Source organism: Pipistrellus kuhlii, unplaced genomic scaffold (genome assembly GCF_014108245.1).
Source record: "Pipistrellus kuhlii isolate mPipKuh1 unplaced genomic scaffold, mPipKuh1.p scaffold_m20_p_28, whole genome shotgun sequence".
Lineage (NCBI taxonomy): Eukaryota > Metazoa > Chordata > Mammalia > Chiroptera > Vespertilionidae > Pipistrellus > Pipistrellus kuhlii.
The window spans coordinates 6,872,765-6,891,752 of record NW_023425527.1 but is presented as its reverse complement, the minus strand read 5'-3'; the positions used below and the strand labels follow the sequence as shown (position 1 = coordinate 6,891,752).

General features: G+C 40.0%; 1 protein-coding gene across 11 annotated transcripts in view; it reads left to right on the top strand.

The window, feature by feature from the left end:
* The first annotated feature begins 331 nt into the window (after positions 1-331).
* NF1 (neurofibromin 1) overlaps positions 332-18,988 on the top strand; it is a 217,158-nt gene continuing 198,501 nt past the window's right edge. For 5 of the 11 annotated variants that reach the window (XM_036454400.2, XM_036454401.2, XM_036454402.2 and 2 more), the window contains exon 1: positions 602-765. In XM_036454400.2, the coding sequence (XP_036310293.1) occupies positions 706-765 (60 nt within the window). In that variant the 5' untranslated portion in view covers positions 602-705. Of the gene's footprint in view, positions 766-18,988 lie in introns of all 11 variants that reach the window. The other 6 variants (XM_036454406.2, XM_036454405.2, XM_036454404.2 and 3 more) reach the window with 2 other exon arrangements.

Here is an 18,988-nt window from a genome sequence, read left to right as displayed (position 1 = left end):
GAACTTCCAACGCGGGGAGCGATCCAAACCCGGAGGCCGGCGGGGGAGGGGGAGCCCGGTGTGGCCTCGGGGACAGGAAGCGGATGCGTCCGGGTCAGCTCAGACTTTCTCCGGCTGAACCCGGGGCCAGCGTGGAGGTGAGCCCGGCGGCGGTCGGGGCCGCGCGCCTCCGGGGCCGGGAGGAGTCCGGTGACGTCACCGCCAGGAGGACTCGCTTTTTCATTAATGAAACCGGCCGGCGGCGCGGGCGCATGCGCGCAGGCCCCCTCCCTCCCCGCCCCCCTCCCCCCGCCCCGCTTCCCCCTCCCCTTTCCCAGCCGCGCTCGATCTCCAGCTCGCCGCCGCCGCCGCTGCTCCCTCTCCCCGACCGTGGAAAGGATCCCACTTCCGGTGGGGTGTCATGGCGGCGTCTCGGGCTGTGATGGCTGTGGGGAGACGGCGCTAGTGGGGCGAGCGACCAGGAGGCCCCCTCCCCTCCCCGGGCCCCCCTCCCCCGCCCCCCTTCCCCCGGCCTCTTCGCCGACGCCCCCTTCCCCTCTCCCCCTCCCGGCTCGGCGCGGGGCCCCCATCCCCACCCCCGTGGGAACGCTCGGAGCCCTGTCCTCGCCGCTCCCCTCCCCTGAGCCCCCGCCGCTCCCCGCCCTCCTCCCGGGCCTGGGCGCCGGCCGCCCCGTCCCTCCGCCGCCCCCCGGCCGCGGGGAGGACATGGCCGCGCACAGGCCGGTGGAATGGGTCCAGGCCGTGGTCAACCGCTTCGACGAGCAGGTAACGGGCCGCGGCGGCGGGAGGGGGCGCCGGGTGGGGGTGGGGGCCGGGCGGGCGGGCGGGGAGGGGGGAGAGGAAGGAGCCGCCGCCTCCCCCGCGGCCACCCGGGGCTCCGGAGGGAAGGAAGGGGGATCAGTGGGGTGGCCGAGGGGGAAGTGCGGGGACGGAGGGCGCCGCCGGGAGCTCGGGCTCCCTCTCCTCCGGCCGGTGCCGGGGAGTGGGCCTCTCCGCTGACCTCCCCTCGGACCCTCCTCCATCCCTAGGATCCCAGCCCATCCGCTCGCCAAGTGAGGATGAGCGACCTGGGGGCGCTTTCTGGGACTCTCCATCTGGATTTAATCATTTCCCCCCTTACTTTTTTATTTTTTATTTTTTTCTTCTTTGAACGGAGGTGGGTCACATGGAGGGGTTTCCTCTCCCCTCAGGGGACCTCCTCACTGGGGGGTGAGCATCGGAAGGCACCCCGAGGCCCGGCGTGTGTACCCCCTCGGGGAGGACGATAACACCCCACCCCTCCCCCAGTTCCTTCAGCTTCCTCTCTTGGAGGGGGAAGAGTGGAAGGGAGCAGGGAGAGCACAGGTCTTCTTACTTTCTGCCCCTGGAGCTCCCGGTGCACACACAGGGCATGGTTTTTGATGCCCGCACGGGCGTCCCCCCATATCCTCTTGAGACAAGACTGACTTTTTTTTTTTTACATTGCTGTTGGCAGTGTAAATCATGGTTCTTGATTCCTCCTGCTTCTGAAATGCTTTCCCCCCCGTTTTGCCTTCCTTGGTAATTGCAGTCTCTCCCTTGATTTTCTGCCAGCGGACTGAGGGTGTGAATATTGCTTGTTCTTGCGTGAGCTTCGTGGGGAGTAAGGGGAGAAGGGTGGAAGGAAAGTGGGGAAACGCCGAGCCACTGACAACAGGAGAGCAGAGACAGCTGGGATGTGCTCCGAGAGCCCGTCATTCTGCCAGTGTTTTGTTGTTGTTTTTAACTCTCACTTCTTGGTTGACAAGAGCACTTTCATTGAGAATATGTGGGATGGAAAAAAAAATTTTTTTTTTTCATAGCTTAGGGAGGTGCCTTTTAATTTCCGAGCTTCACACAGTCAACCCTAGGGCTGATCAGAATGAATGCACACGTAGCCTTTTGTCAATGGGGATTAGTTGAACTTGGTGCTGCAAAGGGATGCATTTTTTTGCTGCTGCAGTTCTACCGCGGGCTTTCCGTGATGAGGGAACTGTTTAAGATCGAACCAGTCTTATTTTGTCGTAAAACTGATTATGGGAGCTGAATGAATGGTGGGTTCCACTTTTATTTGATCCGTAAACATTTCGTTGCAGGACTCAGAGTTTCTGACCTACCTAAAAGATACTTGGGAATAGGCAGAGGAATTGAGAAGAAATTTTGAGAAGAAACTACATACAATAGATAAACTAGAATTACAAAGCTGTCAGAGACTTGAAGGAATTGTTTCACCCATCTCTTTGCTTCCAGACCAGAAAGCATCTAAACCAACTGCACTACTAATCTATTTGAGGAAGCAAAATGTTACCTCATCTATTGGCTATTATTGACAAAGCATTAGATTTAAAACTTGATAGAAAAGACTTTCTCTGTAATTTTTTGAAAGGCACATGGAAGAACCCCAAAGCTAAACCTTGTACACAGCAGAATCTGGATTCGGGGATTTGAAGGATTCATACCACAATTCCTAATTCTTTTTTAATTAAATTTTGTCTTCAATTTGTAAACTTTTATTTCTTTACTTCTTACCTGTTGATCTCTAGTCTTACATGTCACATAAGAAAAATAGAGTTTTCTAAATTTCAGAAGAGGAATGATTTTCAGTTATTGGTCAGTAATGCAAGAAAATGTTTTCTTCTTTTTGTCCCCAGTGTTGAAAGACCTTAGGCTTTGCTGTTTGCTTTGTTGTGAATATTGTGGAATCAAACTCACCACCATCTGTTAAAAATTCAGGGCATAGTTTTAAACAGAAGCATTTTTTTTTAATATATATATTCCTTATGTTGTAATTAAGAGAAAGATACATAGGACAACTTTATTTCTCATATTTTTCTCTTACAAGGTTAAAGCCCACTCACTTTGAGATGCAAAAGTATAAGGGTTTTCAGTATTTACTATAAGGTACATGCATACATTAATTATAGAAGTAATATTTAATTCAAATTGGGAGTTTACCTTGAGTTGAGAAGGTGAGAAAATTCAGGCAGAGACAGGTTAAATGCCTGACTTTCCAAGGTCAGGTAGCAGACCTTGATAACAAGAGCCTCAATATGAAAAGTATTGAATGTGGACAATCAGTGATATTTTTTCTAATTATCCCATAGGATTAAAAAATGCATTAAGTATAGTTTATAGTAGAGTTTACATTTAAATATATTACTAATTTTTTATTTTTATATTTCAGAGAAGAAAGAGGGAGAGACAGAAACATCAATGATGAGAGAGAATCATTGATCCACTGCCTCCTGTATACCCCACACTGGGGATTGAGCCCCCAACCCAGGCATGTGCACTGACTGGAATCAGACTGTGACCTCCTGGTTCATAGGTCAACGCTTAACCATTGAGTCGTACCAATCTGGCAAGAGTTTACATTTTTACTGAGGGAAGGAAAAAGCTCTGCTGCATGTAGTGAGGATTATTTGTATAAGAGCCTTAAATGTTTTAAGATTTCTAAAAGTTTTACATTTTGGATCTATTGTATAGACTTTGTTTTGTTGGGTTCAGAAGGAGTCAAATTGCTTCCTTTTATCGTAGCTGAAGACACAGTATATACTGAGCTAATGAGTATGTGCAAGTCTAAAGATGGCAACTCTGTTTATGCTTGAATTGGTGTTTTGGTTGGCCTTGAAATACTTGGTGGTGATTAAAGCAGAAATGTATTCCTAGTTACTGTATTATTGTACTATTTAAAACATATTTATGTTGATTTCAGAGAGAAAGAGAGGGAGAGAGACCCACACACACATTAATGATGAGAGAATCATTGATCAGCTGTCTCCTGCATGTCCCTTACTGGGGATCGAGCCACAACCAGGGAATTGGAACTGCATGTCCCTGACTGGGACTCGAACTATGACATCCTGGTTCATAGGTTGGTGCTCAACCACTGAGCCACACTGGCAAGGCTGTATTCTGGTGGGCATTGCTCAGCACCTTGGTTAAAAGAAGTGGTAGTGTCTCATCTTGACATTTTGAGTTAAAGTCCTTGTTTCCAGGTGTGTAAAATAAAATTCCTGTAACCTCCCGGGAATGCACCTACACCTAATATTTATGGTCTAAGTTGAACCATTCTTAACCATTTTTAAAAAAAAACATATTTTATTGATTTTGTACAGAGAAGAAGGGAGAGAGAGAGAGAGTTAGAAACATCGGTGAGGGAGAGTCATCGATCAGCTGCCTCTTGCACACCCCCTACCGGGGATATGCCCGCAACCAAGGTACATGCCCTTGACCGGAATCGAACCCGAGACCCTTCAGTCCCCAAGCCGATGCTCTATCCATTGAGCCAAACCGGTCTCGGCCATTCTTAACCATTTTTAAAAGTGATTACCTCCTTGATTAGGGAAATCGCAGCTGCGAAGGTGGACAGCCAGAAAGCTGAATGTATCAGTTTTATCCTTAACCTGGCTTTATGGTATTCAACAGTAAGTTTCTAAGTTAAAATAGGCAAATTTTAGGTATGTATCTTTAAATTGAGGCTCATTAGCTTGGGTTCTTAACCATTAGAACTTCCTTAGATGCCTCACCAGTCTCTGTGGAGCTTTGATTCTGAAAGGGAGCAAAGGAAAACACGTTATATGAAGGTTTGGTTTTGTTTTTAAGAAATTAAAAAGGTATCTCCGAATGATGTGTTATAAATGTTCTTCTAAGCACTTGTATTTTCTATATCTCATCAAGTAAAAACAGTATATAAAAAACCTCCAAAACATAACATATTAGAGAGTAAACTCTGTGGTTTTTTTGTTTTTGTTTTGTTATTATAGCATATTAGTAGTTGTAAATTGAATGCTATTCGGAATATTCTTTGAATATGTGGTATAAAATTCACAGTATAAAATGATTGGCAAATGTCTTTGAAGTTACAAGTTACATGTTAATTGGCCAAATAGATTTGTAAAACTTTGAAGCAGTTTTGGATTAAAAAACAAGTCCTAGTCTTGTTCTTAAAGCTTGGTCTGCCATTTATATAAGGCCTCATAAAGTAGTTGAAAATGAATACTCTTTTGGCAAAGGGTATTATATAGTGAGTAAGAAAAAATGCTTATTCTTTATTTTGGAACTCATCTTTTAAAAAAAAAATTTCTTCCAACTGGTCCTCAATTAGTTCTCTGTTCACCCTTGTTCCCCAGTCCCTTTATCTAGCATCTAATTCAGTCTTTCTCTGTGATCTTCTTTCTCTTCACCTTCAAACTTACTAAGATTTCTTGTCTCTTAATTAAACATTTGGTTGGTCCTATAACTTTCTCTGGCTCAATCTTTTCCTTCCTTTTGTTGCCAGATACCTGCTGCCTCTACTGTTTATCTGCTCATTTCCTTTATAACTCTCTGAAAATTAGTTTCTCCTTCTGCTTTTCTTCTGGATTGCTTGTTTTCATGAAAGTGATTCCTTCTGGCAAACAGTGGTTTTTGCTGAATTGTACTGCCACTGCTGTATTCCATTACGCCTGGAAACCAATTTCCCCTAATTCCCAAGACAATACTGTCTTGTATGTGGCTTGCAGATCTTCATATAATATATCGATGTTCTCGTTGATTCTTGGGCAAGATGTGTTTTCTCTGTCATATTATGTTGCCTATCATTGAACGGGGGTTTCTAAACGGGAGTGTGAGTTGTGCTCTGCTCTTTCCTTGCCTCTGTCCCAAGTCTCTGGATCCTACATGTCCTTATCTGTTGGAAAAGAATTGTCTAGAAAAATCTCTAAGGTTTTCTTTCTAGTTTAAATATTCAATGATTTTTAATATTTTAACAGCATCTCCCTGAGCCACATCAGTCTGTTGGGAGCTGACCCCACTTAATTTACCAAGCTATTTCTCAGTATGCTTCAGCATGCACCTGTGTTCCAGGCAGGCTGGCTCAGTCCCTTCTGCTTATCTCTGCGTCTCAGCCTTCTTTTGTGCTGACCCCTCAATGCTTTCATTCCTCCTTTGTGATTTTCTAATTCCTGCCTTGCCTTCAGTGGGCAGTTCAAACTTCATTTTTCCCAAGAAGTCTTCCTGCACTAAACTCACTGCAATCTCACTTCTTGGTGTGCTTGTCACCTGGGTTCTGCAGAACCACCCGGTAAGGTTTCTTCCCTCAGGAGGGTTGGTTGAACACAGTTTAGCATTGTTTTCTTTTCTCTTATCTTTTTATCAAATAGAGTATAAACTTTCTGAAAAGCAAGAAGCTTCTATTAGAACTCTTGTAGACTCTCCAGTCCACAGCACACTTACGAGCGTACAGTGAGTCATTCACTGATGGAGTGTTTTTTATACGATTCCTGGTTGAAAGGTAGACTGGCTAAAATAAGTAATTTTGGCTTTGTTATATTTATTAAATAACCAGATTTTATTTTAGTTTTTATAATGGCCTACGTCTTGTAAGTTAAGTGGTATTTTAGCTCTAAGGAGGAACTTATACATATTTATATATCCTCCCTCAGATCTAACATTTTTTGAATAAAGTTTCAGTCTGGTTATCTTTGAGATCTTGGATTTGACACTTATTTTTAGTGATAAGTCTCTATATAAGGATATTTTTTTTACAGTGGTCTGATAGGATAATGAAGGTGAAATACTTCGAAAAATTTTAAATTACTCAATGAAGATATATATATTTACTAAATAAGAGAGACTATCTCTGGATATTCCCCTATTATGTATCTTGGCTGATATATACTTTAGCATTCACTGACATACTTGGGTAACATATCATGGTAACAGATCCTTATGTAACATATTGTGGACATCCATAATCTTATCTGTTTTCATTTAATTTGTGACATATATATTATATAATATGGGTCTTTAAGCTTAGGAAATGTAATAGAAATTATCTTAAGGTGTTCTGTGAATTGGGTCAGCAGTTGTTACATTAGATTTTAAATATGCCTATACTTTTTATTTGACTTTTTGACCAATAAGAAATTAGATTCTAAAATCTACATTATTGTTATTATTATTATTATTGTGTTTAGCATGATAATTTTGTCCTTACAGAAAAGGTTACTGATATAATAAGTAATCATGCCTTATTTTGGCATCTTTGTTCTTTTCTCAGATTGCTATGGGGCTTTTTGTTTTAGCCTTTCAAATTTGGTGTTATGAGGTTCTATATAGACTCTATTGTTGCATTATAACAACGTGCTTTTAAGAGTGAGCAGTGTATTTATTAAAAATGTGTTTTGCACATGTGTTTTTAGGCCTCAATCTGTTCTTCATTGGGGATTCTGTGTGAATCTGTGTGTGTATAAGACAAGGGACAAGAAGTATAGGAAGGCTAATTTTTTTTAAAGGAAGTTTAGGAGGAAAGCATTGTATAGAAGACGTAGAAGGGGAGGTTTGTGGTCAGCTTAAACTGTTAAAAGGCTTAGAATCAATATTGAAGTAGAACATGGGCATTGTAAGGTCTTTGCAGATAATTGACTTGTATTTATAAAAGCATTGGCTATTTCATCTGACATCTTTTAGAATACCCCATTTTCTTGGGGGTGGAGAGAAGATGAGACAAAGTTTATTTTGACCTTGAAGAATAGAAGAGTTAAAATGTTTTATATTGTAGTGACTGTTAACTACGTTTAAGGTTTCAGTAACTCGTACATTACTCTGTCATACTTTATGTTAGAACCTTCAGTAAACAGAGCACTCTCAAGTTGTGGAATATAAATAACTGAAATTGATAGTGCAGTCATTAAAGTTTCTTTAGGTGAATGCATATTCGACCACTTCAAGTATTATATGCCTGTGATACATAGTTATGTTCTTTGGTTCTCTGAGTGTGGCTTTTGAGCCTTGAACTTTCTGTTGAGACAAGAAAGCCCCATGCTAATATGGAATCTCATCCAATTATAATGAAGAATTGGAATTATCCTCTAAAATTTTACATATTCTTACTATAAACGGTACTATTGGATAATTACTTTGCAGTAGCAGTAACTTGAGGTGCAAACTTCCAGATTGCATATTTTCTTTAAACCACAGCTTGGCAGTCTTCTGGGTTTGGCTTAGTGTTGTCACTACAGCCTATAAGCTGTTGCTTGCCCTCATTTATATTTTATAGCTTTGAGTGTGTTACCCTGTTGAATCTTAGAGAACTTCCCCTCCCTCTACTTCACATCCCCCAGCAGGCTGCTGTATTTAGTGCAAGAGACATGAAGTTAATTTAATGCATAGAGGAACTTTTAGAAATTTACCTAAAGGACTTTTATTTAGCTTATTATTAATCATAGTTTTATGACCAGATAATGACCTTGTGGGTAATTTGGCTCATAACAGTCTTAAGTGAGGGCATGACAGAATAGCTCTTTCAAAAAAATATATATATATATTTTATTGATTTTTTACAGAGAGGAAGAGAGAGGGATAGAGAGTTAGAAACATCGAAGAGAGGGAATCATCGATCAGCTGCCTCCTGCACCACCCCTACTGGGGATGTGCCTGCAACCAAGGTACATGCCCTTGACTGGTATTGAACCTGCAACCTTTCAGTCCACAGGCCGACGCTCTATCCACTGAGCCAAACCGGTCTTGGCGACAGAATAGCTCTTACCACCTATGTTTGTGATGGCAGTATACTGGATAGTAAGAGCTTTTGACTGTGCACCATTCACTGTGGTCTGGACAAGTCAGTTAACCTTTCTGAACTTCAGTTTTCTATGTTTTCACCTGTAAATGGGGGTAATTCCTGCCCTACTCATATTATGGGCTTATTTAGTGTCTTACGTACGAATCTTTTACATGAAAGGAAGCTGTCAAATTAGTCATAAAAAATTATTGCCGCCGAAACCAGTTTGGCTCAGTGGATAGAGCATCGGCCTGCAGACTGAAGGGTCCGGGGGGTTGATTCCAGTCAAGGGCATGTACCTTGGTTGTGAGCACATCCCCAGTAGGGGGCATGCAAGAGGCAGCTGATCGATGACTCTTTCATCGATGTTTCTAACTCTCTATTTCTCTCCCTTCCTCCCTGTAAAAAAATCAATAAAATATATTTAAAAAAATTATTGCCATGATTATCATTCTGTGCAGTATTTTTTCTATTGATTGTTATTATTTCTACTCTACATGAGAAAAAACTAGAGAGGCAAAATAATTTGTTTACAATCATATAACATTTAAATAATTGAGTTTAAACTAGAATGTGGCTGTCAATCCTTAGAGCAGTAACTTTAAAAAATATATATATATTATTGATTTTTTTTACACAGAGGAAGAGAGAGGGATAGAGAGTTAAAAACATCGATGAGAGAGAATCATTGATCAGCTGCCTCTTGCACACCTCCTACTAGGGATGTGCCCGCAACCAAGATGCATGCCCTTGACCGGAATCGAACCTGGGACCTTACAGTCCCCAGGCCGACGCTCTATCCACTGAGCCAAACTGGTTTCAGCAAGCAGTAACTTTTTAATAGAACTTTATAAAGAAATCTAAATTTTCTGACAGTATAAATATGTAAATTGAGGAATATATTTTTGAATCTTAAAGATGAGTTGAGAGTATCTGGAAATCTTTTTTGATTGGTCATGTGTTAGACATAGAAATGAGTTTTGAACATTATATCTTTGATTTTATTATTTATCGTTCTTTTCACCTTATCAAAGTTTCTCAGATTGTTAGAGGAAGTTGTAACATTGTTCCCCCTTTATTTAATTTTATAACATTACATTATGCTCATTGCAGAATTTTAGATGAGGAGAATTCAATCCTGAAGGTGAGACAATAAAATCCTGAGAACACCAGTAGGAATGTACAATTATAAATATGAGATTTTGTATGTATTTCATTATTTTATCTTGGCATTTCAGAGTCCACTGTTGTAAAATTGGTTTTTATACTCTGAGAACATTCCACTTAGGATTGGATTAACTTTGAGGCAACTTTTAAAGTTTTGGTAGTACTCAGTACCTTGTCCTGTTGGATTCCTGGGCATTTGTTTTTCTTTTCCTTCCAAATCATTCATCTAGAATTTTGGAATATCGCCTCTACGCTCCTGTCTTTACCAGTACATTTACTTCTGTTCCAGATCAGGCCTGGGAAATGTTTTGTCTTCATGCTCCAGGCAGGTCTCCTTTCTTTTGGACTGAGAGGGGGAAAAAGAAGCATTTTTGTATTTCCTGTTATGTTTTAATTTTTGGCTTTTAATAACTGAATTTTCAGTTGGGAATGGAAGAGATAGATTTTGTTTTGGTTAACTTTTGGCTTCAGAGATCAATGAAGATCTGTGCTCTGGTTACTAACATGAGAAACTACCTTTGCAATGTTAAATAAATCTCTTACATTTTGATTACAGTGGGAAGGTTAGGGAGAAGTGGGGGAGATAAGAGATCAACCGAAGGACTTGTATGCATGCATATGAGCATAACCAATGGACGCAAGACACTGGGCGGTGAGGGCATGTATGGGAGTGGGAGAGAGGCAATGGTAAGATATGTAGACATATAATACCTTCATAAAAAAATGGAAAAAAGTTTTTTAGATAAAAAATTTTTATAGATAAAAAAATTTATAAAACAGGAGAAATATCAGATAGTCCAAAACTTTTATGGGTCTTATAATAAATATATTTTTGTTTTATTTATTTACATATATTTATTTATTAATATACACAAATGCACAAAATTTGTGCAAGAGTAGGCCCCCCTCCCCCCAGCTACAAGCACTGGCTTCCCTCTGGCACCTGGGACCCAGGTTTCCCTTGCAGCCTTGGCTTTGTCCAGAAGGACACCTGGTCTAATTAGCATATTACGTTTTTATTATTATAGATTTTTATTGATTTCCGTGAGGGAGAGAAAGAGGTAGATAGAAACCTCAATGATGAGAGAGAATCGTTGATCAGCTGCCTCCTGCATGCTCCCTAGTGGAGATCAAGCCTGCAACCTGGGCATGTGCCCTTGACTGGAATCGAACCCGGGACCCTTCCACAGGCTGAAACTCTATCCACTGAGCCCAACCAGCTAGGGCAAGAAAGAAGGGGTTTGATTTATAATAGCTGCTTGAGTAAATAAGAGAGTGGGCTGTTTAAGGACACTTAGCAGTATTGAGCAATGTTAAAGACACATCTGAATTTGGAGACCATATTTTCGTTATGGTCATAGTCACTAGAATTGAGATCAAGGAAGGTTGAGGATCAGAGTTTGAATAGGTGCTCCACCTTGACATTAAAATCACCTAGATTATGGTTGCTAGGTTTAGCAAATAGAAATATAGGATGCCCTGTTAAATGTGAATTTTAGATAAACAATGAATAAATATTTAGTGTAAATATTTCCCAAATATTGCATGGGATATCTTACACTAAAAAAATTACTCATGGATTTATGTATTTTATCAGGCAACAATAGTGGTAGATGGTGAGGTAGAGGAGAAACTGAGCCAAGAGACATTATTCAGATGATGGGGGGAAATAGCTAGAAAGTTGGTAGGTGACTATGACAAGGTTTGTTAGTAGCATCACATGAGTCATGATCCTTAAGGAAGAGGAGGGAGAGTGGAAAAGTGGGATTTGGCCTCCTTGAGTCTCTTATTCATTGTTCCTAATTCTGTCCTCTAACGGTTCAGAATAAGTTTGTCATTTTACTCTAAAAATATTTGAAGACAGCCTTCACCAGTGTGGCTGAGCATCATCCGGTGGACCAAGGGGTGCTGTTCATTTCCTCCTCAGTACGCATGCCTAGGTTGAAGACTTTATCCCTGGTGGGTGCTTGCAGGAGGCACTTGATCGATGTTGTGCTCTGACATCGATGTTTCTCTTTCTCCCTCTCTTTTTCTCTCTAAACATCAATAAAACTATTTTTTTTTAATTGAAGACAAATCTTAAGTACTGCATAGGTTGTCTCCCCCGCGCCCCTGGAAAATGTTATACTTTCGACCATTTCTTATAGCACATAATTTCAAGACAACTCACCATTCTGGTTGTTTGCCTCTTGGTGCAATGGTGGTCAGTACTCAGGCATACTGTTTTTTGTTTTTTGTTTTCATTTTTTCTCTCAATATTTTCGATATGAGGGTGTTATGTGACACTTGGAAAAAAAGGCTTAAAAATGCTGAGCTTGCCCTAGTTGATTTGGCTCAGTGGATAGAGCGTCAGCCTATGAACCGAAAGGCCCCAGGTTTGATTCCAGTCAAGGGCACATGCCTGGGTTGTGGGCTCGGGCTCAGTCTCCAGCGTGGAATGTGCAAGAAGCAGCTGATCAATGATTCTCTCTCATCATGGATGTTTCTCTCTCTCTCTCCCTCTCCCTTCCTCTCTAAAATCAAAAAAAAATATTTAAAAAAAAAAAAAAAAAAGCCGAGCTTCAAGTGCACTGTATTTTTGGTGTTCATCTGATTACCAGTACAATAAACTAATCAAATAATATTAATTGGTGTATGTGTGCTTTTTTAAAGTTTTATTATAAAAAAATTCAAACGTATGCAAAAGTGGAGAGTTGATTGTAAATGAATCCCCATGTACATATTACTCAGCTTTATTTCATCTGTACTCCTATCCATTTTCTGCCCAGCACCTCTTCATTATTGTGAAGCAGTTCCAGTTATCATTTCATTTCAGCATGACTTTTTTCCTATCCATTTTCTTAAAAAAATTTATAATATATACTTTTATTGATTTCAGAGAGGAAGGGAAAGAAGAGAGAGAGAGGAACATCAATGATGAGACAGAATCATTGCACACTCCTACTGGGGATCGAGGCTGCAACCCAGGCCCGTGCCCTGATTGGAATCAAACCTGGGACCCTTCAGTCCGCAGGATGACGCTATTACTGAACCAAACCAGCCAGGGCTCCTTAGACCTCTAGTATAGTTACAACAATATAGTTGACTATATTCCCTATGCTGTAATCCACATCTCTGTGATTATTCTGTAATTACCAGTTTGTACTGCCTAATTCACCTTTTTCACCTAGCATCCCAAACCCTTCTTCCTCTCCTTCTGACAACTGTCAGTCTGTTCTCTGAATCTATGAGTTTGTTTCTATTTTGTTCATTAGATTTCACAAATAAGTGACGTCATAGAGTATTTGTCTTTCTCTTTCTAACTTATTTAACACTTAGCAAAATGCCCTCTAGTCCATCCACAGCATGACTTATTCTTAACTCATGCTGACTTAAAGAGCTGTGTGATATGAAAACAATACTCAATCAGGAATCAGAAGACTTGAGTTTGAGTCCTAATTTTCGGGGGGGCGGGGGGCCACAAAAAAACAAACCCCCCAAAAAACAACAACAAAACAAAAACAAGACACAAAGGAATGAGTTAACCTGGTCAAGACCAGCTATCTGAGTCTTAGATTCCTAATATTTTGAAGAGTTTGTGTGGTGGGTGGTTGGGAGGGGATATAGCACTATCTGCTCTTTTTCATAGTATATATATGTAATATGCAAAGTGCCCCCTCAGGAGTTTGACTGGGAGACTGGGAGTTTGATCGCACAATATGATGTGTGCTGACCACCAGGGCGTGGTGTGGCATGCAGGAAGATCCCAGATGCAGCTGGGGAAGTTAGGCTCCAGCCGGCAGCCAGAGAAGGGAGACCCCGGCCAGAAGCTGGCAGCTGGGGAAGGAGGCCCTGGCTGGCAGCCAGAAGGCCCCGATCAGCCCGATAATGTATTGGATACGCCATCCAATAATGTATAATTGGAGACTCAGACCTAGGGACTCTACTTGTGCACAAATTTCATGCAACAGTCCTCTAGCTTTGATAGAAAGCTTGGTTTGTGAATCACTGCTGTATGACATGCAGGGAGACTTTAGTTTTGGGTAGTATTTTGTAGGTCACAGCACAGTCATCTATACTACTATGACAAATAGAAAAAACTGGATGAACTTTTAAGACCATATTTTAAAAAATATTGTAAAACTGTAGAAATAATGACTAGATGAATTAAAATTTCAGAGATAGAGGAGCCCTTTGTTAGGAGAGAAGCAGATTTCTGACATTTGTTGATTTTGGACACGGACTAAAGAAAAAGGATGAACGAGAGGTGAACTGAGTCTAAACTACAGTATAGCTCCCACACAGTTCAATTCCTGAGTGGAATGAAATGATCAAACTCTCTCATCCCCTTTGCCTAATAGACTAAACGGAGAACTCTTGCTGGGAAGATATATTCTGGAGTTTCTGAAGTTTTTCCATGTATAATATCTAGAATACAATAAACACTTTCTGAAAAATTGAAAAAGTGAAAAACTGTGACCCATAATCAAGAACAGACTTAAACCAGTGGTTGGCAAACTCATTAGTCAACAGAGCCAAATACCAACAGTACAACGATTGAAATTTCTTTTGAGAGCCGAAAACCTACTTCTGTGCATGGGCCACGAAGTTTATTGCACTGTACCTGCACGCTCAAACTCAAGGGGCCGAAGAGCCGCATTGGCTCGCGAGCTGCAGTTTGCCGACAATTGACAAATTATAGAAGTAGACCCACAGATAAATTGAAGTTAGCAGACAAAGACTTTAATATCCTAAAGGAAAAATAAGAAATGATGGATAAAATGGATGAAAAATTGAAGAAATTCTATACAGAATTGAAATCCATAGAAAGGAATACAAAACACAACCTTGATTGCTTATGATCTTGTACTTATATATTAATTAGCAGGACCTCATTTCACTTCTTGCACTGTTCTCCATTGTCTAAAAAAAAGTGGGAAAATAGGTCAATTGAATGTACACTATTTAAATTTCATGAGAGCAGGATTATGTGTATCTTGTTCACTACTCCTAGGGCTCAGTACAGTGCCTGATATTAAAAACAATAAACCTACAACAACAAAAACACACAGTATCTGAGATTAATTATACATTGGGTGGATTTAATAGGTTATACACAACAGAAGTAAAGATTAAATAATTTGTAGATAAGTCAATTAAAAATACCCAATTTGCAGCACAGTAAGAAAAAAAAAAAGAATGGAAAAGGTGCGAGAGAACCTAAGAGATACATAGAACACCTAAACGTTAAATAATGGATAATTGGAGACTCGGGAGTATAGAAGAGAGATCAGTGTGGAAGAAAATATTTGAAGTAATAGTGTTAAGATGTTTTCCCAAACTGATGAAAGACATTAACCCACAAATTCAAAGCCTAAGCAGGATAAGTACAAAGAAAAGTACACTTATGCTATGTTAATTGAACTTTTGAAACTAGAGACAAAGAGAAACTCTGAAAAGCAACAGAAGGAAACAAAAGATGCATTATTTTAAAAGTAGCAATAATATTAACTGATGACTGACTTTTGAATACAATGGTAGAAACTAGGAAATAATGGAAAGACATTTTAAAGTGTTGAAAGGAAAAACTGCCATGTTAAAATTCTATTTCCAACAGAAATATCCTTCAGAAATAAAGACGTTTTTAGACAAAAGTTGAGAGAGTTAATCATGAGCAGGCCTGAAAAAAGAATGACCAAAGGGAGTTCTTTAGACAGAAGGGAAATATTTCAAGTGGAAGGGTAAAATTAAAGGCAAAAATGAAGAGCACACAATTGGCTATGAATAAATGTACACCCAATTTGTTTCTATTAAAACAAGAATAATTTTACAAAAACATTGCCTTTTTCCTCCCCGCTCTTAGGAATTTTATTAGAACTTCATTTTAGGAATTTTATTTTTTATTCTAGAATAATGGAATTTCTACAGCTTTATCAAGGTAAACTTGCCATGCAATAAATAAATTGCACATATTTAAAATGGACAATTTAATGAGTTTTTGATAACATCACCACAATCAAGAAAATGAACTTACCACCCAAAAAACGTTTCCTCCAGCTCCCATAATTCATTCCTATATTTATCCCATCCCTAGGAGCTGTTTTGCTCAGTCTGTATATCACAATTTGTTTCTTTCATTTACCTGTTGATAGATATTTGGGTTGCTTCAAGTTTTTAGCTATTACAAATAAGTCTGTTGTGAAGATTATGACTGTGTGGATATATACTTTCTCTGAAGTAAATATGAAGGAATGGAATGGCCGGGTCATATGGTGGATGTATGTTTAACTTTTTATTTTTAATTGGAACTTAGTTGAATTTATTCCTATACAAATCATTACAAAACCAAGCCTGGGATAGTCATTGGCCCCAAACCCCTACCCCAATGTGCTGCTGGCCTCCTCCTCTACCTGACCCTCTCACTCCACAGCCCTTTCCAGGAAGCTCTTTAATCTTCCCTTACAGGTTCTGGAAGAGCAGGGGTTAAACTCATCTCACTAAAACCCAATAAAGTGCCTAATGTAGAGTAAGGGGACAACCCAATGTATCCTCTTGCTATCAGAGGCCCTCAGACACAGAAGAGTTTGTACAGAAGTAACCTTCAGTTTCTAGGAGGAGGCGGGAAAGTGAACTGAGCCCCTCGGTGAAGGGTGGGGACTAGAGGGTCCTCTTAGGGAGGACAGACCTAAGGTGGTCAGTTGGGAGAGGTGGGGAAAGCTCAGACTCCACAGGAGAACCTGACACAGGCAGAAGGGTGCCTGGAGTGTGGGGGTGGGGGGCAAGGGCTTTGTCCAAGGCCACTCAGGGCAGAGCTAAGACCAGGATTCTGGCCTCCCTCCTCTGGGACACCTCCCTCCCCCAACCCCACAAATAGCCTGCCCAGTGCAACTTCTCTTTTGGGCTTTGGGAAGTGAAGGAGAAACAAAGTTTCCAGCTCCTGAGGACAGGACCCTGCTGTCCTAGACAATAAGGAGTAATTTAGGGCCCATCCTGCGGACGAGTCAAATCCTCATTTCTCCAGGGGAGCCAAGAACTTAGCTCTGTGCTCCTTAGACTCCCTAAGTCCCTGCAAAGGCTCCCTGTTTTAACTTCTTAAGAAGTTGCAATCATGGTTTTCCAAGTGACAACATTTTATGGTAGTATATGAGCATTCTAGTTGCTCCACATCTTTGCCAACACTTATTTTTCTTGAAAATAATTTTAATTATAGCTATCCTAGTGGGTATGAAGTAGTATATCATTATGGTTTTGATTTGCATTTCCCTAATAACTAATAATATTGATCATCTTTCCATGTGCTTATCTACCATCTGAATATTTTCTTTGGTGAAGTATCTATTCATATCGTTGCCATAACATTTTTTGATTTATTTTTACTGTTAAGTTTTGAGAATTTATAATATATGCTGAATACAAGTCTTTTATGAAATGTGATTTCAGATATTTTCTCACAGTTTCTAGCTTTTTTCTTCTCCAAGTCTTTTGAAAGCAGATGTTCTTAATTTTGCTGAAGATCACTTTATCAGTTTTTCTTTTAAAAAAGATAATGTTGATAGTGTATCTAAGAAACCATTGTCTAACACAAAACCACAGGATTTTTCTCGTATGTTTTTTTCTAGAAATTTTAGTTTTTACAACTTAGGTCTATGACTAATTTTTAGTTAATTTTTGTACTTTGTGAGATTCTGTATTGTTTTTGCCAGTTCACATAGCCTTGATTATTATTATAGCTTTATAGTAAATCTGAAATCAGATATTGTAAATTCTCCAACTTTGCTCTTTCTAGTTAGTGTAGATCCATGCATAGTTTGAAATCAGTTTGTCTATTTCTATTTCAGTAAAAAAGCCTATCTTGTGAGGGGTTGTATTAAACCCTAGATTCGTTTTGTGAAGGATTACCACTTTAACAGATATTATTTTTTAATTTTAGTTTCTGATTATTGCTGATATATAGAAATACATTGATTTTTGCTTATCAATCTTGTTTGCTTTTAATGAGGCCATAATGTTTTTGTTTTGTTTATATTTTTATTGATTTCAGAGAGAAAGGGAAAGGGAAGAGAGAGATACAAACATCAGTGATGATAGAGAATCACCGATTGGCTGCCTCCTACACATCCCCAACTGGGGATCGAGCCCACAACCCAGGCATGTGCCCTTGACTGGAAACAAACCTGGGACCCCTCGGTCCGCAGGCTGATGCTCTTATCCACTAAGCCAAATCAGCCAGGGATTGTTGTTTTTAACAACAATTTTGATTGTATATCACAGAAGTCAGCTAACATTTGACAGTCTAGTTCTCTGCTTGACTTCTAGAAACTAGAATACATGTAAGGGTTCTTTCTGTTATTAGATTGTAAAGAAAAATTCAGCTGTGGGTGACACTGATGGGAACAAGAAGCAAACGGGAAAAATCTTGTCTTTTGTCCCTTCTCCAGTCTTACAATACCTTGGTGTAACCTCAGCAGATCCTTAATAACAAGGAGTCTGCTGGCAAAGGAGAAATGTAGTTTGCACAGTAGCCCCACCACAGAAAACAAAGTACAGAAGGATAGATGTGGAGATGAGAGACAGCAACTTAGCAGTTGGCATAGTCCACCCCTTTGGCTACTTAGCAGCCATACATGGTTTTACAGATATTTGATCTTGTGTACAAACTGCAAACACTCTATACATTTATCTAAGAAAATGAAAGTCTTTTTTTGTAAAAATGAAGTTGTCCTTAGTTTCTTCCCAAAATGAGGAGCCACGGTCCAATATTCATTGTATCCACCTATGGTGACAGTCACACATTCATTTCGAGGCTATGCTAATTAGGTAGAGGGCAGCATCATGTAATGCTCAGAATAGCCCCCAATAGCAAAGAATTATCCAGTTCAAAATGTCAGTAGTGCTGAGGCTTAAAATCTTAATTTAATGGTATAGTGATCACGAAACAGTATCAACTTCTAATTTAATGGACTGTGGTGAAATCATTCTTTCATTGGGAACCAAGACCTCAAAAGCAACAGATATCAAAGCTGTAGGGCACTAGAAACAAAAATTCTGCTAATTTTTTTTTAGGAATAATAAGGAGAGAAACCACTTCTATTTACATAACTTGATTCTCAGACACATGTATTCTAGCTTTGGAGAAAACAGTGCATACTGGTTATTGATTCAAAGGATATACTTGAGGATTTGGTCTCTAGTAGTATTGTAACCAAGTTTTAAGCAGGCCATTCTATTATTTTATTAGATTAGCTGCCTCCAGGTGACAGGGTATGCAGTAAGATCAGTGAATTCCAAGGTCCATAGTCT